This window comes from Salmo salar, chromosome 07, assembly GCF_965601325.2.
Source record: "Salmo salar chromosome 07, fSalSal1, whole genome shotgun sequence".
In the NCBI taxonomy this organism is placed as follows: Eukaryota; Metazoa; Chordata; class Actinopteri; order Salmoniformes; family Salmonidae; genus Salmo; species Salmo salar.
The window spans coordinates 29,194,563-29,221,632 of NC_138297.1; the positions used below are offsets into that span (position 1 = coordinate 29,194,563).

A 27,070-nucleotide genomic window follows, 5' to 3' on the forward strand; every position below is an offset into this window, starting at 1 on the left:
TGTCCTGAGTCCAGTTGAGTGACTGAATAGGCTACTTTTTCATTTATAAAGAGAGACAAGAGAAAATGTCAGAGAAGAGAGACACTCCAACTTCTACATGAACCCGAGAACCATCACAGCTTTACATTCAACGGGGACATTGAAACTATTTTATTACATGATAACTCTGTAACATTCAATCGGAACTGGTACCGACTGACACTTCAGCTTCAGAGCAACCATTGATTTGTGTTTGGTAGCCTAAATTCGGTCTTAGCTACTGAAACGTGGTTGATTTGAACTTTTTGTAATAACTGTAATGTTGTTAGGCCTATTAGAATTACAATGGAAATATGTAGAACTATAATCAGGATCGAAATCTGTAGACAATGAAAGTTGGGTCTTGTGAACATCCGTGTGAGAGAACTGTCAACAAGTGCGCATTGCTTCAATGCATGAGGTCGCTCTGATCAACCAAAAAGGCAAATAGTCAACTTGCTCATTCCGCTACATCAATTTCTTTTCATGGTTTTTGGGCGATACAAACTACTTTTTCCAAGTCTCAAAATTGCATTCAACAATTGCAACAAAAGGTGAGTGATGACCAGCACATTAATCAATAGGCCTAAATTCAATTCGTTTTTACTACTAGATCATCATTCACATAACTTAATGCATCTCCAAGTTGTTATGATAGCGACAGAGCAACAGGATGTGGTGACTTCTCGCATGAGCGACAGCAGGGATAGGTAGATATATGACCTATATATAAAGGCCAGCACTCACTTGATGAAGAGTTATTAAGTAAAAAAAATGTTTGTATGCATGTTCCACCCTCTTCATGAGAAATAACCATAGAATAAAGAAATACACAATTTGAATGCTACTTTGGCTTGGTATTGCAAAGAGAACATAAGCAGAGAGAACACAGGTGCATCCACACAGAGATAACAGGATGAGCATATCAGTGCTACAGATGTAGAATCTTAATTTGAGCCAGTTTGTTACAGAAGGAAAAATTCCTGCCGGAACAGTAAACGTGAATTATTATGTGGATTATAATTAATGGGAATTTTTTGTAGAGGTTGATACTTTTTGGTTAGGGCAAATCAAAAAATGGAGAAGCTTTTTTAAACCTTGAATACACTACAAGTTTGCATTTCCTGCTATGCAGGAAAATTCTCAGCAATCAAAAGAGTGATCAAATTAAGATCCTACATCTGTACTATGTAGGCTACAGGTGAGTGTTTTTGCAGTAGCCCACTGTGTCTGTGGCATTTATAAAAGGGGCTGCAGTTTGTGAACACCTGCATGCATCTAAAATGACCATTTGGATGCTGGAATCATTTTTCTTCCTTCTCTCCGTCACCCCTTAATAATAAGTCTGTCCATTTTCTAGTCACCTTTACAGCATTGACTACACAGTCAATCAATAAAACTATGTATTTAGAGAAAGTATTTGATTTGAATGGATCCTACAGGTGTTTATTAATCATTTCTGGCGACTTGGTTGAATCTGTTTAGGAATGAATCGTCACTTTGCTGGAGGCCCAGCTGTTTCTGGAGTTTCTGTTAAATACAGTAGCAGCATTACTACAGCCTCATGTCTAAAGTGGAAAAGAAAAGTTTTAGATACTGTATTTTAGTGTAGACAATATATTATACTGTAGATACTGTATTAGCGATGATGAGTGTTCTAAATCACACCTGTAGGAAGACAACCTGACCCGGGACACATTGAGGAAGATCACCATGGATACTGTGGGTACTTGAAACACAAATAGTTTGGCTAAGAAGTTGTTTTAGAATTTGTATGGATTACTTGTTGCAGTGTTTGGAGAGGCTGTGTGGGGATTTTTACACCTTATACAGTTCATGTACATGGAAGTAGGGGTGCTGATAAATCAGAATAAAAACGGCTTTTTTTCACAATATTAATGTACTGGGCCTTTATTACTCCTGTACGAGCAGACATAAATAGTTGTCAGCAGCGCGGGGGGAAAAATGACCCCCCCCCCCGACAAAAAAACAATCTTCAGAGTTGTTCAGGTGTCATATTGAGTGGTCGTTGAAAGCCTGTGTAGGGTACATAAGACTCTCAAACTTATCCTCATCAAACCGGCTGGTGCATAGTGCGACACTAAACGATCTCCACTTCTGGCCAAGTTTTATTTTGGTTGAGAAGTTGTCGTCCTGTTTGCACTGTCCTTTCCATTTTTTTTGCGGGGCTGTTGCTGTAGTGTTTGCATGGGTTGCTCGGAGGTCGTTGGAGTGTTGTGTAGAGGTTGTTTGGGGATTTTGGTAGGGTGAACACACAGGGGAAGGAAGGAGTGTGCTGAAGTGCAACACTCAGGAATACTAATGAGCATCTTTTTGTCACCAATCTGTTTTAATACACCTCTCTCTCACATGGATTCTATCCCTCTCTCCACATATCTTTCTCTCGGATTCTCGCTCTCTCTCTCTCTCTCTCGCTCTCTCTCAATCCTCTCTTTCCCTTTTGTTGCCCCCTCACACTCTCCAACATATACTCACATATGATCACACAGTCACACACAGTCACACACACACTCCCTCTCTCTCACTCACTCAGTCGTATTTTTCAATGGTGGCTTTTGTCCCTTTCATCTACTCTCTAAACAAAGGATTCTTGTGCACACAGGACAGAGTGAGAGGGAGATGGAGAGAGGGAGAAATGGAGGAAGAGAGATTATAGTCGAGAGGAAGACACAGAAGTGTTAAAAGGAATACTGAAGTGAGCGGAAATAATTGTAACAGTTTGGTCTATGACAATGATAAAGTGTCACAAACATTGTTTCGGGAAAAGTTAACATTAGTATAGCCCATTGAGATGACCGTGTTGTGTATGTCCCCGTACATGTGAGTGTGTTTACTGTATGGCCTCAATAAGGTTCAGAGGTCAGCTGTGAATGCACTTAGCCTATCACAAGTCACAAGTGCCTCCTCACTCCCCATCTTAGTATTCTGAGCACAGAAATTTACACAGATCCCTATTCATACTCACAGTGTGAGCTCCAGCACCAGAGAGAGAGGAAGGGAGGGAGGGAAGAGAGAGGCAGGAATAGAGTAAGCGAGTGGGGACACACAGAGAGAAAGGTCAGAAAGGAGAGTGTGTATCCGACTGCCTAGTTCTCTGGCTTTGCTATGGTTGGTTATTTTTTATTGGATCCGGAAAGCAGATGCAGGAAGAGACAAAAGGACCGTTTAGCCAAGAAAGAGGGCGAGAGTGTGAGAGCAAAAGAAAGAAGGATAGAGAGAGAGAGAGAGAGAGAGAGAGAGAGAGAGAGAGAGAGAGAGAGAGAGAGAGAGAGAGAGAGAGAGGATACAGCAGGACATCCTGAAGGATGCTCGGGCCAAAGTCACACACAAACAACAAGTATCCATATCCACAAGGAGAAAAACATGCCTCTTACTAGCCCTGATAACACACAAGCTATATTCTCTGTCTATCCTGCCTCCACAAACCACACCACGTAATTCATTCTCTGACACAGAAACACATTTAATGGGAGGTGAAAATAAGCTCAATAAGTGACACACCTGATGGGACCTGATGAATGTCCCATTTGAGCTGCACATGGTAGTAGACCACTGCGGTAGTGAGGGTCTAATCATCAAAGTCATCAATTATTATAGGCTCATGTTAGGGTAATAGTTTGAGGTCTTATGAAAGTCCACAACCACTAAAAGTGTAAAGCAGTAAGACGATTAAATGATTTTATTTTCATCGTTATGGATGAAGGGATAATGAAAGAGATGTAGACCATGTCAGGGATTAAAGCACATTTGTAAATGGTTGATCCATCATCTCTCATTCATAGATATTTCTTTGTCTTTATTTGTTACTTTTATTTCTTATTCTTCTTTTTTTTTAGGTATATATATTTTTTAACTGCATTGTTGGTTAGGGTTTGTAAGTAAGCATTTCACTGTAAGGTCTAGTCCTGTTGTATTCGGCGCATGTGACAAATACAATTTGATTTGATTTGATTTGATACTACATGCTGCTTTTCTATTCCAGTTTTTGGATGGGGAATAAGTAAGCCTTGTTTCTGTTCCTCTCGATCCAGCCAGCCTGATGTGCTGCAGACACAGGAGTCCCTTAGCATTATAGAGGGTTTTTTTAACGTGAAAAGACAGCTGCAACTGCACTCTGAAAGGGGGATTTTACTTTGAAAGGGGAGCTGCTGCTCCATCTGAAAAGAGAAGGATGAAGAGAACGAGTAAGAGAGAGTTTTAAATGGACCACCTTGGACAGCAACAGGCCTGCCTCTGTCCACTTGAAATTTTGTTATTGTGTGTCACATTTATAATCTCCCTCTCTTTCTCTCTCCCTCTCTCAATGTCTTCCTCTACCCCCCAAAATGTTCCACTCCTGTCATCTCTTTCATTCATTCCCTTATCAGCTTTTCTCCTCTATTCCTTTCCTATTCTCTCCTTTCTCACAAACCCCATCTTTTCAACTTGTTTTTCATAAACTTTATCTCTTCGTCTTTCTGACCCACCTCTCCCTCTTCACCCCTCTCCCTCCTCACCCCTCTCCCTCACTTTCCTTTCCCTCCCATTTATCCACTCAATCTCCCCCTCAACCCTTTCCCTCTCCTCGCATAAAGCTGCTGCCATGACCTCGGCCACTCCCCCGTCCTCACGTGGCTCCTCCCCCGACAAGGTGTGTCACTCAATGACTCAGACGGAGGTTCTGAAGCCGCTGCTGGGGGCGGTGGGGGTGGCGGCAGGGGAAGCAGCGACAGCGGTCTGTGCGCTCCGACGGAGACGGCGTGTTCTCTCCAAGGACGGGCACAGCAACGTGCGCATCGAGCATGTGAGCGGGCGCGGGGCGCTGTACCTGCGTGACATCTGGACGACCTTCCTGGACATGCAGTGGCGCTACAAGCTCTTCCTGTTCTCGGCCACCTTCGCCGGGACCTGGTTCCTGTTCGGGGTTCTGTGGTACCTGGTGGCGCTGGTGCATGGAGACCTGCTAGGTGAGGATGGAGGGAGGGGAAAGGGGGAGCAGAGGGTGGAAAGAGCAGGGGCGGAGAAAGAGAGAGAAGGAGATAGAGAACATAAGTCAAAAAGAGGGGGAACGAGAGAGGTGTAAGAATGTGCCTTCCTTAGTTTAGCCCTTTCTCGTGTCATATCAACAGTTTGTTCTTCAACCACCTTGTATATCAAACTATCTGCTCAGAACCTTGCCTCTCTCCCTGTATCTCTGCTCTCCCTCTTCCCAGAGTTTGACCCGCCGTCCAACCACACCCCGTGTGTGATGCAGGTGCAGACCCTAACGGGGGCGTTCCTCTTCTCGCTGGAGTCCCAGACCACCATTGGCTACGGCTTCCGTTGCATCACAGAGGAATGTCCTGCCGCCATCATCCTCCTCATCCTCCAGCTTGTCATTACCATGGTTCTGGAGATCTTCATCACAGGAACCTTCCTCGCCAAGGTACCTCACCGTGTCCTGGGCATATCAATATGATGGTTACTATTACCATCCCATTCATTAATAAAGCCTAGCACCACACTACACTCAACAGTTTCTTGTGTGCATCAAGAATGGTCCACCATCCAAAGGACATCCAGCCAACTTGACACAACTGTGGGAAGCATTGGAGTCAACATGGGCCGGCATCCCTGTCGAACGCTTTCGACACCTTGTAGTCCATACCCCAACGAATTGAGGCTGTTCTGAGGGCAAAATGGGGTGCAACAGGATATGTTACAGATAGCATTGTGGGTAGTGTAGTTCACCATGCTACATTGTGTGGCTCTGACACACTCTTCCCCCATCTTCCTCAGGTGGCGCGGCCCAAGAAGAGAGGCGAGACAGTGAAGTTCAGCCAGCACGCCGTGGTGTCCAATCACGAGGGCCGACCCTGCCTCATGATCCGAGTGGCCAACATGCGCAAGAGCCTGTTACTGGGCTGCTCGGTATAGACAGTGTGTGTGTGTGTTAGTGATTGAGTTTGAGTATTACAAACAGAAAAAATATTTCATGAAAAAATGGATCACCATGGTAGATATAGGTTGTTGTCGTCATGTTAAGCTTCTTCAGGATTCTCACTCATGTACCGCCTTACAATTTAATATGACTCAATTTTGGCTCCCAGGTAACAGGGAAGTTGCTCCAGACATCTCAGACCAAGGAGGGGGATACAGTGCGACTGGACCAGAGGAATGTTCCCTTCCAGGTGGACATGTCCAGTGACAGCCCCTTCCTCATCCTCCCACTCACCTTCTACCACATCATTGACGACAGCAGCCCACTCAGAGCCTGGGCCGCCAAGGGTACGAGTCTCAATAACGTTGAAACCTTTACTGCAGTGGGCTAAATCAGGGTCACACAGAGTGTTTCTTAGTAGTCTTAAACAAATCTACTTTGAAACAAAAGTATACACCTCAGACACATGGTTATGGGCTTAAAAAAAAGAAGACACCTGTACCATGTCAGATATAGAGTTGAAATGTATTACATTTTGAGTTTGCATCCCAATATTACACTTTATATACATTACAGAAGACTGAACTATAACTTAACAGTCTGACATAGAAACACAGGATTTTAGACGTTTTAAAAAAATATATAAAAATCTTGATTAATGATGAAAAAGATGAATAACATTCCACACACAAGGCCAAAGAGTGTGCTTTTGGTCATTGACTGCAGGAAAAGGCTCCCATTATGTTTTCTTAGAGCATGTACGACGAGTAACCTTTCCTGAAACCTGAAGAGTTATTGGACTTGTGTATTCTTGTTCTATAGGTCCCATTTTATGTCAAGTGTCCTTAAAGCCATGTCTTTACACGGGAGTAATATAGTAGGCAGGTAGAGTGTAGTTACAGGTACAGTGTAGTGTTCTTGTTCCCAAGGTGCTGTGGTAGCAGTGGTTTTTGGTTTAGTGAACTACAGTACTGTACAGTCTGTGTAAAGTAGGTGAAGTTGTTGCTATCGTTTACGTCTCACATGTCTTGATCCTCAATAGGAGGACAGGGTCCATTGGAGTGTGGGAACTGAAACAAATCCGTGTGGAGCGAAAGAGAAGGGTGAATTTAGGAGGTTAGAGATTAGTGTTGTGATGGAGAGAGGGGACATGGCAGTAGATGGATGGGGGAGCATGTTTTTGTGTGTGTGTGTGTGTGTGTGTGTGTGTGTGTGTGTGTGTGTGTGTGTGTGTGTGTGTGTGTGTGTGTGTGTGTGTGTGTGTGTGTGTGTGTGTGTGTGTGTGTGTGTGTGTGTGTGTGTGTGTGTGTGCATACATTCTGTATGTGTGTATATGTGTACTGAATGTTTATGTGTGTATTCTTACATACTATGTGTGTGTTTTGAGGGACTGCACCGGGAGAGGGCTCTCTCTCTGTGTGTGTGTGTGTGTGTGTGTGTTTGTGGAATGTGTGTGTAAGTGGGTGCCAGGGTGTCTCATTAGAAGACAATGGGGTACAGTCCAATACAGTGAGGGGTGGGGGATCCTGTTACAGGAGGACAGGCCTCTCATCACCACTAACCACTGGGTTATTACCGACCCACTCTGATTGCTGATCTACCTCTACACTGCTCTGCCTCTCCACTACTGCGCTGCCACTCCACTACTGCGCTGCTCTTCCACTCCACTACTGCGCTGCTCTGCCGCTCCACTACTGCGCTGCGCTGCCGCTCCACTACTGCGCTGCTCTGCCTCTCCACTACTGCACTGCTCTGCCTCTCCACTACTACGCCGCTCTGCCTCTCCACTACTACGCTGCTCTATCTCTCCACCACACCTCTCATCACCACAGGGCTATTACTGACCCACACTGATCAGTGATATACCTCTACACTCCTGCGCTACTCTACCTATCCCCTCCTCTCTGAAACTGACTCTCACTCCTCACTTCTCTCTACCTCTCCACTCCTTCACTGAACTATACCCTTAGAAAAAAGGTGCTATTTAGAACCTAAAAGGGTTCTTTGGCTGTCCCCATAGGATAGATAACCCTTTGAAGAACTAGGTTTGGTTCCAGGTAGAACCCTTTCCTCAGAGGAGTTTTGGTTCTACCTGGAACCAAAATGGGTTATTCTATGGGGACACCTGAAGAACCCTTTTGGAACCCTTTTTCTAAGAGCGTATCTCTCAATTCCTTCGTTGCCCTATTGCTTCGCTCCTTTGATTCTAGCTCTCTACTACTTCACTGCCCTACCTCTATCTTTCCACTCCTTTGCTGCCCCTCCACTCCTCTCTGATACTGACTCTCACTCCTATCTCTCCACTCCTTCACTGCTCTACCTCTCCACTCTGATAGTGACTCTCACTCCTATCTCTCCACTCCTCTCTGATACTGACTCACTCCTCTCTATCTGTTTTATCTGCAGCACTGTGTGGTATGTATGTATGCTTATCTCTCCACATCTCTCTTCCTGTGCACCCTATCCTTCTCTACTCAACGAAGCAGTTCTCTTTCTCTCTCTCTCTCCTGTCTATTATGAATTTCTGTCTAGTTGAGCCGCCAGACTCCTCCTGTTAAATTGACTGTGCTCAGATTATATGGTATTGTATTACTGTACACTTAATAAGGCTTTTTAATGATGCCTGACCCCAGATAACACTCCTTTTTGCTTTGGCTTCACACTGTGTACCTTGAACATGTAAGTAATATCTGAACAAATCTTAATACTATATAAAAGTAGCATGCATAATACTACTATTAGAAGTATCATAATACTAATAGTACATAATACTACAGTCATTTCCCCTGCAGTATCTATGGATCTAGTTTCTACTACGGCCTCCTCTCACAGTAGCTCTGCTCGCAACTCCCCATGATGCATTTCTGTAGATATATCTGGAACTCTAGGGACTGGAAAGTAGCTACCATGAATTTGACAGTAATTGTCAGGCAGCTCGGTGACAAGTAAAATTCTCTATTTAATATTTCAGTAGACCTACTGTAATATACTGAATCAAAGCAAGTACTGTGTAATGACGCACACAGTACAAAATCGTAAAATGTACTGTATTATACTGTAAAAAAGTAAATCGGACAAATTTAATGAATAAATGGATGAATTAAATTCATTGAGGGGAGGGGTTTGAATTTCACAATATTTTACTGTAATTACAAGGAATTAGTGCAAGCAGGTTGGCTGCTAGGTAAAGTGTTTACACATTACAGCATATTAATGAATATTTGTTGTTTTATATTACTTGCACTTCTAGAGGCCTTAACCTGTTATGGCTAGGGGGCAGTATTTTCATGGCTGGATAAAAAACGTACCCGATTTAATCTGGTTACTACTCCTGCCCAGTAACTAGAATATGCATATAATTATTGGCTTTGGATAGAAAACACTCCAAAGTTTCTAAAACTGTTTGAATGGTGTCTGTGAGTATAACAGAACTCAAATGGCAGGTCAGAACCTGAGAGATTCCTTTACAGGAAGTGAACTGTCTGACCATTTCTTGAACTTCTTTGCCATCTCTATCTTTTACAAAGGATCTCTGCTCTAACGTGACACTTCCTACGTCTTCCATGGGCGCTCAGAGCCCGGGAAAAAACAGAATGTCGTCATCCCAGCCCCAGGCTGAAACACATTATCGCCTTTCTCAAGTGGCCGATCAAGGGACTGTGGGCTTAGGCGCGTGCCCTGGCCGCCCCCGTCTTTGTGATTTTTCCTCTGTTTGCCGAAAAGGAGATTCCCGGTCGGAATATTATCGCTTTTTTACGAGATAAATTGCATAAAAATTGATTTTAAACAGCGGTTGACATGCTTCGAAGTACGGAAATTGAATATTTAGAATTTTTTTGTCATGAATTGCGCCATGCGCACGACCCTGATTTACCATTTCGGATAGTGTCTGGGACGCACGAACAAAACGCCGCTATTCGGATATAACGATGGATTATTTTGGACCAAACCAACATTTGTTATTGAAGTAGCAGTCCTGGGAGTGCATTCTGACGAAGACAACAAAAGGTAATCAAACTTTTATAATAGTAAATCTGATTTTGGTGAAGGCTAAACTTGCCGGGTGTCTAAATAGCTAGCCCGTGATGGCTGGGCTATGTACTTAGAATATTGCAAAATGTGCTTTCACCAAAAAGCTATTTTAAAATCGGACATATCGAGTGCATAGAGGAGTTCTGTATCTATAATTCTTAAAATAATTGTTATGCTTTTTGTGAACGTTTATCGTGAGTAATTTTGTAAATTGTTAGCAAATTCCCCGGAAGTTTGCGGGGGTATGCTAGTTCTGAACGTCACATGCTAATGTAAAAAGCTGTTTTTTGATATAAATATGAACTTGATTGAACAAAACATGCATGTATTGTATAACATAATGTCCTAGGTGTGTCATCTGATGAAGATCATCAAAGGTTAGTGCTGCATTTAGCTGTCTTCTGGGTTTTTGTGACATTATATGCTAGCTTGAAAAATGGGTGTCTGATTATTTCTGGCTTGGTACTCTGCTGACATAATCTAATGTTTTGCTTTCGTTGGCTGTCACGACTCCTACCGAGGGTGACTCCTCTCCCTGTTCGGGTGGCGCTCGGCGGTCGTCGTCACTGGCCTACTAGCTGCCACCGATCCCTTTTTCCCTTTGTTTGTTTTGTATAATTAGTTTCACCTGTTTTCATTTAGGCTTGTTAGTTGGACTATTTAAGCCAGTAGGCCCGCCTGTTCTTTGTGCGGGCTTGATGATCCTTCCACTGTGTTCTGTGTGGTGGATAGTATATTTTGGCCGTTTGTATTTTGGTGCGCCCGGCATTTTGGGGGGCGAAATACTTTTGTGCGTAATAAAACGCTACATTGAACTTTCTGTCTCCTGCGCCTGACTCCGCACCCACTACGCCCAGACCGTTACAACCTGTTGTATTCGGCGCATGTGACAAATAAAATTTGATTTGAGGTTGGGTCGTCATCATTGTCTGAAAAAGGGGGTTGTGAGGTGAGGCGTTCTTCCAGCTCCCCATTGTCTAGGAGTTTGGAGGGGTAGGAGGCAGGGCCATAACCAGGGTTAACCAGTGTTTGAGTTATAGTGTGGTCTCGAAGGGGGGGGAAGGTTTAATTTTTTTGGAAAAGCTAATTTCCTGCATTTCTACACAATAAAGAAATGCTAAAATGCTACATGGAGAACAACAAAAACAAGCAAAAATGACTCCAGCCATTATCACCTTGGCTGCTGTAGGTTCATTCACCTCAGTCAATCTACAGTCGTAGACAAAAGTTTTGAGAATGACACAAATATACATTTTCACAAAGTCTGCTGACTCAGTTTGTATGATGGCAATTTGCATATACTTGAGAATGTTATGAAGAGTGATCAGAAGAATTGCAATTAATTGCAAAGTCCCCCTTTGCCATGCAAATGAACTGAATCCCAAAAAACATTTCCACTGCATTTCAGCCCTGCAAAAAAAGGACCAGCTAACATCATGTCAGTGATTCTCTTGTTAACACAGGTGTGAGTGTTGACGAGGACAAGGCTGGAGATCACTCTGTCCTGCTGGCTGAGTTCTAATAACAGACTGGAAGCTTCAAAAGAAGGGTGGTGCTTGGAATCATTGTTCTTCCTCTGTCAACCATGGTTACCTGCAAGGAAACACGTGCTGTCATCATTGCGTTGCATAAAAAGGGCTTCACAGTCAAGGATATTGCTGCCAGTAAGATTGCACCTAAATCAACCATTTATCGCATCATCAAGAACTTCAAGGAGAGCGGTTCAATTGTTGTGAAGAAGGTTTCAGGGCGCCCAAGAAAGTCCAGCAAGCGCCAGAACCGTCTCATAATGGTAATTCAGCTGCGGGATCGGGGCACCACCAGTACAGAGCTTGCTCAGGAATGGCAGCAGGCAAGTGTGAGTACATCTGCACGCACAGTAAGGCGAAGACTTTTGGAGGATGGCCTGGTGTCAAGAAGGGCAGCAAAGAAGCCCTTCTCTCCATGAAAAACATCAGGGACAGACTGATATTCTGCAGAAGGTACAGGGATTGGACTGCTGAGGACTGGGGTAAAGTCAGTTTCTCTGATGAATCCCCTTTCCGATTGTTGGGGCATCCGGAAAAAAGCTTGTCCGGAGAAGACAAGGTGAGCGCTACCATCAGTCCTGTGTCATGCCAACAGTAAAGCATCCTGAGACCATTCATGTGTGGGGTTGCTTCTCAGCCAAGGGAGTGGGCTCACTCACAATTTTGCCTAACACAGCCATGAATAAAGAACGGTACTAACACATCCTCTGAGAGCAACTTCTCCCAACCATCCAGGAACAGTTTGGTGATAACTAAGTGGCTCGGGGAACAAAACATTGATATTTTGGGTCCATGGCCAGAAACTCCCCAGACCTTAATCCCATTGAGATCTTGTGCTCAATCCTCACGAGGTGGGTGGACAAACAAAACCCCACAAATTCTGACAAACTTCAAGCATTGATTATGCAAGAATGGGCTGCCATCAGTCAGGATGTGGCCCAGAAGTTAATTGACAGCATGCCAGGGCAGATTGCAGAGGTCTTGAAAAAGAAGGGTCAACACTGGAAATATTGATTCTTTGCATCAACTTGATGTAATTGTCAATAAAAGCCTTTGACACTTATGAAATGCTTGTAATTATACTTCAGTATTGCATAGAAATATTTTACAAAAATATCTAAAGACACTGAAGCAGAAAACTTTGTGGAAACTAATGTTTTTGTCATTCTCAAAACATTTGGCCACGACTGTACAAACACATTGTCACACCCTGACCTGAGAGAGACTTTTTATTTCTCTATTTTGTTAGGTCAGGGTGTGGGGTGGGCATTCTATGTGTTGTATTCTTTGTTTTGGCTGAGTATGGTTTCCAATCAGAGACAGCTGTCTATCGTTGTCTCTGATTGGGAATCATACTTAGGCAGCCCTTTTTCCCTCCTTCAGTGTGGGATCTTGTTTTTGTATAGCTCATTAAGCCTGCAGAACGTGACGTTCGTTTTCTGTTGTTTATTATTTTGATTTAGTGTTCTGAGTTATAATAAATACTGAACATGAGCACTTACCACGCTGCACCTTGGTCTCCTCCCTTCAACGATCGTCACAGAAGAGCCCACCACAAAAGACCAAGCAGCGTGGTTCGGAGCAATGGACCTGGGAAGACATCCTGGATGGAAAGGGATCCTGGACGTGGGAGGAGATCCAGGTTGGATGGCATCGCCTCCCATGGGACCAGGTGGAGGCAGCGAGAGCAGAGCGGCGATGAGACGAGGAACTAGCACGGCAACGACGGAAGCACGAGAGGCAGCCCCCATTTTTTGGGGGGGGGGGCACACGGGGAGATTGGCAGAGTCAGGGTGGTGACCTGAGCCAACTCCCCGTGCATACCGTGGGGAGCAAGTGACTGAGCAAGCACCGTGTTATGCGGTGATGTGCACGGTGTCGCCAGTGCGCATTCACAGCCCGGTGCGCTCTGTGCCAGCGCCCCGCATTTGCAGGGCTAGAGTTAGCATTCAGCCAGGAAGGGTTGTGCCAGCTCTACGCTCGAGACCTCTAGTGCGCCTCCACGGCCCAGTATACCCTGTGCCTGCTCCACGCACCCGGCCTCCAGTGAGTCTCTCCAGTCTGGTACGCCCTGTGCCTGCTCCTCGCACTTGCCCTGAGGTGCGTGTCACCAGTCTGGCGCCACCTGTGCCAGCCCCACACATCAGGCCTCCAGTGCGCCTTCCCAGTCCAGAGCTTCCGGCGACGTCCCCCAGTCCGGAGCCTCCAGTAACGTTCCAGTGACGTTCCCCAGTCCAGTGAGACCTGTTCCAGGCTCCACGTAAGAAGCCTCCAGTGATGATCCATGGCCCGGAGCCTGTAGTGAGGATCCATGGCAAGAAGCCTGTAGGGATGATCCATGGCAAGAAGCCTGTAGGGACGATCCATGGCACGGAGCCTCCAGTGATGATCCATGGCACGGAGCCTCCAGTGACGGTCCATGGCACAAAGCCTCCAGTGACGATCCATGGCACAAAGCCTCCAGTGACGATCCATGGCACAAAGCCTCCAGTGACGATCCATGGCACAAAGCCTCCAGTGACGATCCATGGCACAAAGCCTCCAGTGACGATCCATGGCACAAAGCCTCCAGTGACGATCCATGGCACAAAGCCTCCAGTGACGATCCATGGCACAAAGCCTCCAGTGACGATCCATGGCACAAAGCCTCCAGTGACGATCCATGGCACAAAGCCTCCAGTGACGATCCATGGCACAAAGCCTCCAGTGACGATCCATGGCACAAAGCCTCCAGTGACGATCCATGGCACAAAGCCTCCAGTGACGATCCATGGCACAAAGCCTCCAGTGGTGATCCATGGTGAGGAGCCTGTAGCGATGATCCATGGCGTGGAGCCTGCAGCGACGGTCCCCAGTCCGGAACCTCCTGAGACGGCCCACAGTCCGGAAACTCCTGAGACAGTCCGCAGTCCGGAAACTCCTGAGACGGTCCGCAGTCCGGAACCTTCAGCGAGGGTCCGCAGTCCCGAACCTTCAGCGACGGTCCGCAGTCCGGAACCTTCAGCGACAGTCTCCAGAGTCTCCGGCGGCCGTCTGCAGCCCAGAGTCTCCAGCGGCCGTCTGCAGCCCAGAGTCTCCGGCGGCCGTCTTCAGCCCAGAGTCTCCGGCGGCCGTCTGCAGCCCAGAGTCTCCGGCGGCCGACTGCAGCCCAGAGTCTCCGGCGGCCGTCTAAAGCCAAGAGCCTCCGGCGGCCGTCTGCAGCCCAGAGCCTCCGGCGGCGGCCTGCAGCCCAGAGCCTCCGGCGGCGGCCTGCAGCCCAGAGCCTCCGGCGGCGGCCTGCAGCACAGAGCCTCCGGCGGCGGCCTGCAGCACAGAGCCTCCGGCGGCGGCCTGCAGCACAGAGCCTCCGGCGATGATCTACAGTACAGAGCCTCCGGCGATGATCTACAGTTCGGTGGCACAAAAGCGGAGGGATCAGTGGGCGGAGCGGGGGCTATGCCCCAAACCGGAGCCGCCACCATGGGTAGATGGCCATCCAGACCCTCCCCTATAGGTTCAGGTTTGCGGCCGGGAGTCCGCACCTTTGGGGGGGGGGGGGGGGGGGGGGGTACTGTCACGCCCTGACCTGAGAGAGACGTTTTTTTTCTCTATTTTGTTAGGTCAGGGTGTGGGGTGGGCATTCTATGTGTTGTATTTCTTTGTTTTGGCTGAGTATGGTTTCCAATCAGAGGCAACTGTCTATCGTTGTCTCTGATTGGGAATCATACCTTCGACGATCGTCACACACATAGCTTATTATCTATACAATTGGAATGTTATACTCCTGTAAGAGGGGAAATATGAGAAATGATTCAGCGACTGTTCAGTCAGTTGTAATGATGAATTGCATAAAATCATCAACTCTTTACGTAGATGTCTCTTTTCTCAAATTACATAGCATTGACATTTGTTTTCCTAGGCATTACTAATCAAGCTCCGCACAAACAGACATCAATGGAGCACACAGATGATCGTATTATTACGTTCACATGAATTATTAGAATATTACTTAAGATTCTGAATTAATATCAGTGATGTAGTGGTAAAACAAGTGGGTAATGGATAATACGAACAACAACCGATATAAACTAAAATGTACAACATTTTTATAACTGTATTGTTTGCATTTTAATGTAGACCTATAGGGAAGATAGGCCATGTGGAGATGTTCATATTGAAACGCAACATCCTTTTTTTTGTTTCTAACTTGTTTGATAAGATTAGTACAGATTATCTCAGGGGACCCCACATTGGGCACCGACCCCAAGTTTGGGAACTGTACTAACCTCTTTCTCTGCTTGCTTGCTCTCGCTCCCTCTCAGTCTCCTCTGCTTCCTCTCTGTCTCCTCTGCTTCCTGTTGCTTGCATTGCAGCCTGCCTCAGCCTCACCACTGAGCACCACATCACTCAGTAGTCTACTTTGTAATGCAAAGTAATTATGAGAACTTAGTAACCAATTTATTTCTCCTGCTGAGGCAGGCTCTGTTTAAAGTTAGCCTCTTACTTCATCCTTCTAGCTAGCTAAGTAATTTTAGCCAGAGCCTTTGCCGGTAGCTAGCCATCTGACTGACATACAGTTGAAGTCAGAAGTTTACATACACCGTAGCCAAATACATTTAAACTCAGTTTCTCACAATTCCTGACATTTAATCCTATTAAAAATTCCCTGTCTTAGGTCAGTTAGGATCACCACTTTATTTTAAGAATGTGAAATGTCAGAATAATAGTAGAGAGAATGATTTATTTCAGCATCACATTCCCAGTGGATTCCACATAATTGTCCTTCCTCATGATGCCATCTAGTTTGTGAAGTGCATCAGACCCTCCTGCAGCAAAGCACCCCCACAACATGATGCTGCCACCCCCGTGCTTCACGGTTGGGATGGTGTTCTTCAGCTTGCAAGCCTCCCCCTTTTTCCTACAAACATAATGATGGTCATTATGGCCAAACAGTTCTATTTTTGTTTCATTATACCAGAGGACATTTCTGCAAAAAATATGATCTTTGTCCCCATGTGCAGTTTAAAACCGTAGTCTGGCTTTTTATGGCGGTTTTGGAGCAGTGGCTTCTTCCTTGCTGAGCGGCCTTTCAGGTTATGTCGATATAGGACTCATTTTACTGTGGATATAGATATTTCTGTACCCGTTTCCTCCAGCATCTTCACAAGGTCCTTTGCTGTTGTTCTGGGATTGATATGCACTTTTCGCACCAAAGTACGTTAATCTCTAGGAGACAGAACGCGTCTTCTTCCTGAGCAGTATGAGGGCTGTGTGGTCCTATGGTGTTTATACTTGCATACTATTGTTTGTACAGATGGACGTGTTACCTTCAGGCGTTTGGAAATTGCTCCCAAGGATGAACCAGACTTGTAGAGGTCTACAATTTTTTTCTGAGATCTTGGCTGATTTCTTTTGATTTTCCCATGATGTCAAGCAAAGAGGCACTGAGTTTGAAGATAGGCCTTGAAATACATCCACAGGTACACCTCCAATTGACTCAACTGATGTCAATTAGCCTATCAGAAGCTTCTAAAGCCACAACATAATTTTCTGGAATTTTCCAAGCTGTTTAAAGGCACAGTCATCTTAGTGTATGTAAACTTCTGACTACTGGAATTGTGATACAGTGAATTAATCTGTCTGTATACAATTGTTGGAAAAATGACTTTTCTTATGCACAAAGTAAATGTCCTAACCGACTTGCCAAAACTATAGTTTGTTAAGCGACTGTATAAGCAACTACCAGTTGTGCACTCATTCTAAGAGAGTTGTTTTTTGTTTGTTTGGGGGAATTGCCTTTTGTTCGGCATCTTGCAAACACCGTCAGCAGCTTCTCAAGTTTTGTCTACTTCTCTAGTGAAACGGCTCCGAGCTGGGGTAATTTGTTTCACTTCTCAGGCCCTCCTCGGCCTGTGCCAAGAGAGGGCGGAGTTAGCCGTTTGAGAGAGTGGTGTTATGGTGTTGGCCCTTACCCTGCCGGCGTAGGAACTGGGGCAGGTTCTGAAGAAATAGCCCCTCTGACTAACTAGACTGTCTACCACATACCATGCATTGTGTGCTGTATGTGTGTGTGTGCTTGCCACAGCAGGTTGGTGCCACCTTAATTGGGGAGGATGGGCTTGTGGTAATGGCTGGAGTGGAATAGTATCAAATACATGGTTTCCATGTGTTTGATGCCATTCCATTCACGCCGTTCCAGCCATTATTATAAGCCGTCCTCCCCTCAGCAGCCTCCACTGGTGCATGCGTACATGTGTGTGTGCTTGTGCGTTTGTGCATGGGCATGTGTGTGTGTTACGAAACACTGTTTTTGCCTCAGTGAGAGCAGTACTGGGTTCAGGTTAGGATAAGGGCTGTTTTCACAGATGACGGAACATCTCTGAGTGTGGGCTGTTGACCCAGGTGTGTGCTTGTTGGGAGTGTATATGTCTTGTTTGTGTAATGGTGGTTGTGTGTTAGTGAAAGGTGACGCGCATGTTAATGGTATCCTTATGTATATGTTTTCTTTATGGGTCTTGGTATGAATGTGTGATCGGATTTCAGGAACAACTGCTTGAACAGTGTGCTTGAATGTGGCGTGTATCTTTAGTGTTTGTGTGCTTGATGTTCTTTATGAGTTTAGTCATTTGTGTTTATAGTAAGTGTGTGTTTTTGTGAGTAGCTGTGTGGGTTTTATGTTTTGGAGCAGGCTTGTAGATAGAGAGTATGTGTATGGTAAGAGGCCACACACTAACTTCTCTCAATGGACTGTGTTTATATCTCAGTCGCCATGGTGCACTTTAGCTTTGGTTTTACGCAAGGAAGTCCCACGCCATTTAGTCCATATATTTTGTGATCTGGATTCAGCAGAGAAATCAGATGGTAAGTTAAGATAACATTTAGCCTTTTATTGTTACAGACCATTCTGGCTTATGCATATTTAGTGCTAAAGAGTTTGTATCTTTCTTTCATTCTCTCTGTCGTAGGAGGGGGATGGACGGATCCGGATCTGGCAGACTTTGAGCTGCTGGTGATCATGAGTGCCACGGTAGAGCCCACCTCCGCCACCTGCCAGGTGCGCACCTCCTACCTGCCTGACGAGATCCTGTGGGGGTATGAGTTCCCCCCCGTGGTCTCCCTGTCCCCCTCGGGGAAGTATGTGGCCGACTTCGCCTTCTTCGACAAGGTGGCCAAAACAAAGACCACCCCCCTCTTCAAACAGGCCTCGCCCCCAAGCCCAGCCATGCGCTCTTCCCGTTACCAAGGCAGCAGCAGAGGGGGCGCGGAGGAAGGGGCAGACCCGGAGAAGATCAAACTGGAGGAGAGCTATAGAGGGGAGGAGAGGGGGAGGGGCAGGGGGAGAGATAGTCTTCTCAGTGTCCGTATCAGCAATGTCTAGAGAGAGAGAGCACGAGTAGGATGCAATGAGAGAGCAAGGAGAAATTATATGTATGGAGATTAAACAATTATCAAGTGAGAAAACATTATTGAATGCAATAGAGATGAGCTGCTCCCCTGTTGGGAAACGTGAACACAAAACACACACTTACACACATGCGCTTGTGTTTTGGATTTGATGGGAATGTATCACCCCTTGTGGTTGATAAGGATTCCACAAGCGATAACCTGGAAAGGGACAACATACTGTACATCCCATCTGGGTTTACTGTACTGTAATCAAAGAGGGACTAAGGGGGCTTTTTAAACTTCATATGTCTGTATTTTCTTTATGAAAGTACTTGTAACTATAAAGGTTGACTGGTTTATGTGAACATAACATGGTTTACTTGGACATAATCACAGAATCATGGTACTGTTTCTGTTTTTTACACAAAAAGGTACTCTGTCCGCAGGAGATGGGAGTGGAAGCACTGGAAAACAAACTATTTTTCTTTAAGGATTTTGACTGAATATATCATATTGTATGTATGTGTATTTGTCCCTATCGATGCGAACAATGGCAGTACTCATTCTTCTGAATATATGTTTAGCAGGGCTGGGGTAAATTACGTTTCAATTCCAGTCAAAAAAGTAAACCAAATTCCAAATCAAAATGGTCCTTCTTGAAAAGCATTGAAAATAATTGTAATTTCAGTGTACTGGCATTGAAATGGAATTGACACCAACCCTGATGTTTAGAGTTTGTTCTTTTATGTTTTCTTTTCACTGGAATATATGCATTGAAGATGTATGTTAACAATACTAAAAGCACTTTAACTTGGTGGAAAATTGTACTTTACACAATGGAGAGTAATGGGACTAACTTCCTAATTTCATGCGCTGCGTGTGTCTGTGTGCGTGTGTGCAAACATATTTATATGAGTCAATGTGAGTGCAATTCTGAATGTGTATGTACTTCTTATTCATACTGCACTTCAAAACCTGAACACTTCCGTGGCCATTCTAAAACATGCCACTTAACTATGCCTTTTGATATGCCAATGTAATTTTTACAGTACAGTCGTGGCCAAAAGTTGAGAATGACACAAATATTCATTTTCACAAAGTCTGCCGCCTCAGTTTGTATGATGGCAATTTGCATATACTCCAGAATGTTATGAAGAGTGATCAGATGAACTGCAGTTAATTGCAAAGTCCCTCCTTGCCATGCAAATGAACTGAATACCAACAAAAACATTTCCACTGCATTTCAGTCCTGCCACAAAAGGACCAGCTGACATCATGTCAGTGATTCTCTCGTTAACATAGGTGTGAGTGTTGACGAGGACAAGGTTGGAGATCACTCTGTCATGCTGATTGAGTTCGAACAACAGACTGGAAGGTTCAAAAGGAGGGTGTTTCTTGGAATCATTGTTCTTCATCTGTCAACCATGGTTAGTTGCAAGGAAACACGTGCCGTCATCATTGCTTTGCACAAAAAGTGCGTCACAGGCAAGGATATTGCTGCCAATAAGATTGCACCTAAATCAACCATTTATCGGATCATCAAGAACTTCAAGGAGAGCAGTTCAATTGTTGTGAAGAAGGCTTCAGGGCGCCCAAGAAAGTCCAGCAAGCGCCAGAACCGTCTCCTAATGTTGATTCAGCTGCGGGATCGGGGCACCACCAGTACAGAGCTTGCTCAGGAATGGCAGCAGGCAGGTGTGAGTGCATCTGCACACACAGTGAGGCGAAGACTTTTGGAGGATGGCCTTGTGTCAAGAAGGGCAGCAAAGAAGCCCCTTCTCTCCATGAAAAACATCAGGGACAGACTGATATTGTGCAGAAGGTACAGGGATTGGACTGCTGAGGACTGGGGTAAAGTAATTTTCTCTGATGAATCCCCTTTCCGATTGTTTGGGGCATCCGGAAAAAAGCTTGTCCGGAGAAGACAAGGTGAGCGCTACCATCAGTCCTGTGTCATGCCAACAGTAAAGCATCCTGAGACCATTCATGTGTGGGGTTGCTTCTCAGCCAAGGAAGTGGGCTCACTCACAATTTTGCCTAAAAACACAGCCATGAATAAAGAATGGTACCAACACATCCTCCGAGAGCAACTTCTCCCTACCATCCAGGAACAGTTTGGTGACGAACAATGCCTTTTCCAGCATGTTGGAGCACCTTGCCATAAGAAAAAAGTGATAACTAAGTGGCTCGGGGAACAAAACATCGATATTTTGGGTCCATGGCCAGGAAACTCCCCAGACCTTAATCCCATTGAGAACTTGTGGTCAATACCTCAAGAGGCGGGTGGACAAACAAAACCCACAAATTCTGACAAACTTCAAGCATTGATTATGCAAGAATGGGTTGACATCAGTCAGGATGTGGCCCAGAAGTTAATTGACAGCATTCCAGGGCGGATTGCAGAGGTCTTGAAAAAGAAGGGTCAACACTGGAAATATTGACTCTGCATCAACTTCATGTAATTGTCAATAAATGCCTTTGACACTTATGAAATGCTTGTAATTATACTTCAGTATTCCATAGTAACATCTGACAAAAATATCTAAAGACACTGAAGCAGCAAACTTTGTGGAAATTAATATTTGTGTCATTCTCAAAACCTTTGGCATCGACTGTACATTACACCAACTCTTCTCTTTCATGATATCATTAGCATTGCCATTCAGAGGATATTGAAGTCCTTTTCTATGGTGCCAGTAAATGTATTTTGTAATGCCGGTCAGAGCTGTGTAGGTCAGAGGGTTTGGTTCATCAGGGCCACATTAAGTAGCCAAACGTTGTCAAACGTTGCAGATAGAAATACCACGAATAGAGCTGACCTGATTCCTTATTCTACATGTCAGACAGAGATGTTTGTTTTACATAGCATATTTTTACATGCTATGTCCTGCTGAACGTACCCCATGTCTGCGATTGTTTTTAATGTGTTGCCAGGCCAGGGCCCATCTCTAATAATGGAACATCATCACCCTACACCGTAAAACAAAGTGTTTAGGATCTGAATTTGGATTTAAACGAGTCAAATAATTCAGATGAAAACACGTCACAGTGTTTAGATTGTAAACACCGCAACATTTTTATTCGCTGTAACACTTTAGTCACATAAACACGTTTATTCAACACAAGGCATTTAGGTTTTAAACACTGAGGGTGTTTGAACACTGCCCTATTTGCATACTGTACAACACAGCATGTCTTTTGAGTGAATGTGAGAGATACCCACCTATGACTGTATTTGTTAGTGACAGTGAAATGGTTGTTGCATTCAATGAAGCCTTCACCAAGCGCCTGCCTATGTTAATGCGTTTCAATTTAAAGTAAACCCTGTATGACCACAAATTATACATTTCATAAGGTCTTTAGTTATGGCTTAGTTATCATTGAAATTATAGTCTGATCCTGGCTCATGGACCACATCAGACCTGCAAGTCACAATACGCTGGTTTGTGAAGTGATTAGTAATTCCTATCGGAATCCAGCCAGAAAATGAATAGCCAACAATTTGAATCTTTTATCACCCAAAACCTGCACTCAGAATGACTGCTATGGTGAAGGACTTCTTGTGAATTTCCAGCAGACTAGACGCTTATGATATTTCTGCCTTTCTCAGTTCCCCTAAAAAAAGTATTATAAAAAAGGGAAAAGGAGAAAACCTTAAATTGCACCACCATCTAACCCTGCACCTATACACTATCCACTCCAAAAACCCACCCCATCACACTACTTGGCCCTAAACAATCTTACACCAGGCTGCATGGGCACCCCCATAGTTGATACAGTGGTTTCTCTATCCCAACTGTGCACTCGATCTGACTATGCCCTCCTGCACATTTCTCACATCGTCGAATCTCCCTTCTACACACTGCTGCAACATGTTAGAATCCTTGGCACCTAAAGCACCGAAGTGGGTTCAGAACATAGGCCCTCACAGAATAGCAAATACAGTTCCTTCAGAAAGTATTCATACCTCTGGACTTAATCCACATTTTGTTGTGTTGCAGCTTAAATTTCTCAGCCATCTACACACAATACCCCATAATGATAAAGTAAAAATGTTTTTATTTTTATTTTTTATTGTTGTAAATGTATTGAAAATGAAATACAGAAATATCTAGTATTCACACCCCTGAGTCCATACTTTGTAGAGCACCTTTGGCAGTGAATACAGCTGTGAGTCTTTCTGGATAAGTCTCTAAGAGCTTTCTACACCTGGATTGTGCAACATTTGCCCATTATTATTTTCTAAATTCTTCAAGCTCAGTCAAATTGGTTGTTGATCATATTCAGTTCTTGCCATAGATCTTCAAGTAGATTTAAGTCAAAACTGTAACTCAGCCACTCAGAAACATTCACTATCTTCTTGGTAAGCAATTCCAATGTAGATTTGGCCTTGTGTTTTAGGTTATTGTCCTGCTGAAAGGTGAATGCATCTCCCAGTGTCTGGTGGAAGCGGACAGAACCAGGTTTTCCTGTAGGATTTTGCCTATGCTTAGCTCCATTACGTTTATTTTTATCCTGAAAAACTCCCCAGTCCTTAACGATTGCAAGTATAGCCATAACATGATGCAGCCACCACTAAAAATGGACAGTGGTACTCAGTAATGTGTTGTATTGGATTTGCCCAAAACATAACACTTTGTATTCAGGGCAAAAAGTGAATTGCTTTGCCACATTTTTTGCAGTATTACTTTAGTGCCTTGTTGCAAACAGGATGCATGTTTTTATTCTATAAAGGCTTCTTTCTTTTCACTCTGTTCAATTAGGTTAGTATTGTGGAGTAACTACAATGTTGATTCATTCTTAGTTTTCCCCTATCACCGCCATGTGACTGTTTTAAAGTCACCATTGATTGGCCCCATGTTGAAATCCCTGAGCGGTTTGCTTCCTCTACGGCAACTGAGTTAGGAAGGACGCCTGTATCTTTGTAGTGACTGGGTGTACTGATACACCATCCAAAGTGTAATTAATAACTTGCCAGCAAGAACCCTACTGTTATTCCCCACACTTACAGTATCTTATTATTCCGCTTCTTCACAATTTTGCCAGTGTCTGACATGCCTACTTGTGTCTTTGAAAATTATTTATATGTGACTATGTATTTTTTCAGTCATTCATGGACAGATTTGAATAACTCCTACAAATACACATTGGATATTAAATGCTCCAGGACAATTTAGTATAGTGCACATGCTAGGCAACGATGGTAGAGGAGGACTCACAAACACATCATATATTTTGTCTATGTAGAGTAAGAGGATGGCATGAGTGTTCAGCTTATATTAATAAACCACCTGAATATTGATATACAGTACATTTGGAAGTAATCAGACACATTGACTTGTTGGAGTCCACCTGTGGTAAATTCAATTGATTGGACATGATTTGGAAATGCACACATCTTTCTATATAAGGTCCCACAGTTGACAGCGCATGTCAGAGCAAAAACCAAGCCATGAGGTCAAGGGAATTGTCTGTAGAGTTCCGAGACAGGATTGTGTCGAGGCACAGATCTGGAGAAGGGTACCAAACCATTTCTGCAGCATTGAAGGTCCCTAAGAACACAGTGGCCTCCATCATTCTTAAATGGAAGAAGTTTGGAACCACCAAGACTCTTACTAGAGCTGGCTGCCCAGACAAACTGAGCAATTGGGGGAGAAGGGCCTTGTTCAGGGAAATGACCAAAAACCTGATGGTCACTCTCACAGAGCTCCAAAGTTCCTCTGTGGAGATGGGAGAACCTTCCAGAAGGACAACCATCTCTGCAGCACTCCACCAATCAGGCCATTATGGTAGAATGGCCAAACGGAAGCTACTCCGCAGTAAAAAGGCACAACAGCCCACTTGGAGTTTGCCAAAAGTCACCTAAAGGACTCTCAGACCATGAGAAACAAGATTCTCTGGTCTGGTGAAACTAAGATTGAACTCTGGCCTGAACACCAGAGTCACGTCAGGAGGAAACCTGGCACCATTCCCACGGTGAAGCATGGTGGTGAAAGCATCATGATGTGGGGATGTTTATCAGCGGCAGGGACCAGGAGACTAGTCAGGATCGAGGCAAAGATGAACGGAGCAAAGTACAGAGAGATCCTTGATGAAAACCTGCTCCAGAGCTTTCAGGACCTGACTGGGGTGACTTTCCAACAGGACAACGACCCTACGCACACAGCCAAGACAATGCAGGAGTGGCTTAGGGGAAAATCTATGAATGTCCTTGAGTGGCCCAGCCAGAGCCCGATTGAACATCTCTGGAGAGACCTGAAAATAGTTGCACAGTGACACTCCCCATCCAACCTGACAGAGCTTGAGAGGATCTGCAGAGAAGAATGGGAGAAACTCCCCAAATACAGGTGTTCCAAGCTTGTAGCGTCATACCCAAGAAGACTCGAGGCTGTAATCACTTCCAAAGATGCTTCAAAGTACTGAGTAAAGGGTCTGAATATTTATGTACATTTGATATTTCAACCCTATTTTAAAGATATTACAAAATACAAAATGTTTGAAAGCAGTCTATGGACAAGGAAATTGCAATCTATGATTTGGTTACCCACTGCTATAACCATTAATATTCGTTTTTCTTGTGCAGAGTATTCCCACTGACATTCCCACTGTTCTCACATTTGCCTGTCTCCCCATCTAATTTCATTACTGTCTGAATAGTGTCAAACCACCCCAAAAATATGTTGAACAAGATAGTAGCATACTTAAAATTTTCCCCCCCACAAATCTCAAATTAAGAAAGTCGGCGAATTTTGCGTTCATTTAATGTTCAAAGCGTTCCGAATACACCTGATCTGTGTTTTTTCCCCAACCCTGGTCATAGGCCTAAGCCATATAAAACTACAACTTTCTTCAAAAGTTGGCAGCCCTGGTGTAGGAATATTATTTGTATCTCAGAAAACCATTTGCATTGCTAGTTATAGGCTAATGTTAGCTAGCTAGCTAACACTTAGCTTTAGCTACCTGCAGATCCATGCATGGTAGTATGGGTTGGGATTATGGTTCATTGTCTAGCTAGCTAGAAGTCTAAGCAAAAGACTTCACTATGCAAGTAACCATTCTACTGTACCATTTACACCTTCTGTATCATGTGCAGGTGACAAATAAACCTTGATTTTATTTGATATAGTGTGTGTTCAGTAATGTGGAGAACAACATGACCTGCACCAAAGCCAGTTTAGTATATAGGCCAAGGACTAGATAAAGTGTATTTTTACGATTACTTTTTGTTACTAACTTCACCACTTTCAGTCTTGAAATCTTTGGTTGTTTACTACACTACCTTACTCACTCTGTTTAGCACATGGCCTCACATGTGAATCATTAAAGCGATGGGTGGGGCTAAGGCTTAAGAGGATGTGAACGATGCTGAATGGGTGTAGACAAAGAGCTCTCCAGTAGGTGTACCAAAATATTCACAGGCCATTTTCTCAAAAGTGGGGTTACAAGTTTATCAACTTTCAAAGCAGAGTTACTTTCCCATTGTTCCTCAACTGCAGTATATGATATACCATTTTCTAACTCTGAGTCTCTACTTTTATCCAATGTAAAAAACAGAATTTAAAATGTTGTTACATCGGACCAAATCGGGGTGGTGGGTCACATAATAACATAGTATAATGTTAGTGTTACACCAGAAACACCACCTAATTTTAGGATGGTTAGTTGAATAGTCCCCCAAAAATGATCATGCGGCCAAAACGCAACTGCGCGTGTCATTATGCAGAACGTGTCTAACATTGTTTTTCATGTAGGCTACACTGTCCCGCAAATGTTCCGCAAAATCATCCTGTTGTCCCGAATTTATTTATTTTAAATGCAGACCTGGTGGCGAGCGCAAGACTGAGAAGACCCTGTCTGTCCTGCTGAGTTTTGATGCAGAGTGTTTGCCGGATAAAGTCACGCTAGGGTGTATAAGTTGTTGTTCTGAACCCACTACAGTGTTTCAGGTTTATGGTCATGTTGCAACAGTATGTAGGAGAGAGATTCCAAGGTGTGAGAAGTGTGCAGGAGGGCATGCGACAAAAGAGTGTTACGTTTCGGTGGAAAAAGTGGAGTGTTTCAATTGTGGGGGTGGCCATGTTGCTGGGGATCAGAAATGTCCTGTGCGAGTGAGACAGGTGGAAGTTTCCAGGTTGAGAGCAGTGCAGAAACTGTCATATGCTGAGGGAGTGAGGAAAGTAGAGGATGGTAGGCAAAGGGTGAGGGA

At 44.4% G+C, this 27,070-nt stretch overlaps 1 protein-coding gene across 2 annotated transcripts; it reads left to right on the forward strand.

Annotated features, from left to right (window-relative positions):
* LOC106608990 (ATP-sensitive inward rectifier potassium channel 10-like) lies at positions 1 to 25,985 on the forward strand. 2 transcript variants are annotated; one of them, XM_045721790.2, is made up of 6 exons: positions 1 to 572; positions 4,407 to 4,985; positions 5,232 to 5,443; positions 5,797 to 5,928; positions 6,108 to 6,285; positions 18,444 to 25,985. In XM_045721790.2, the coding sequence occupies exons 2-6, from the start codon at positions 4,622 to 4,624 to the stop codon at positions 18,854 to 18,856; spliced, it is 1,299 nt and encodes a 432-aa protein (XP_045577746.1). In that variant the 5' UTR covers positions 1 to 572; positions 4,407 to 4,621; the 3' UTR covers positions 18,857 to 25,985. The 2 variants fall into 2 exon arrangements, with proteins under 2 accessions (XP_045577746.1, XP_014062780.1); XM_014207305.3 differs by having other exon boundaries at positions 4,614 to 4,985.
* Positions 25,986 to 27,070: the final 1,085 nt, after the last annotated feature.

Bases quoted from the DNA above. Each gene is read 5' to 3' on its own strand.
- LOC106608990 (XM_045721790.2), top strand. From the start codon at position 4,622: ATGACCTCGGCCACTCCCCCGTCCTCACGTGGCTCCTCCCCCGACAAG. The intron at 5,444-5,796 runs GTACCTCACCGT...CATCTTCCTCAG, and splicing joins CAGGAACCTTCCTCGCCAAG to GTGGCGCGGCCCAAGAAGAG. The intron at 6,286-18,443 runs GTACGAGTCTCA...TCTCTGTCGTAG, and splicing joins CAGAGCCTGGGCCGCCAAGG to GAGGGGGATGGACGGATCCG.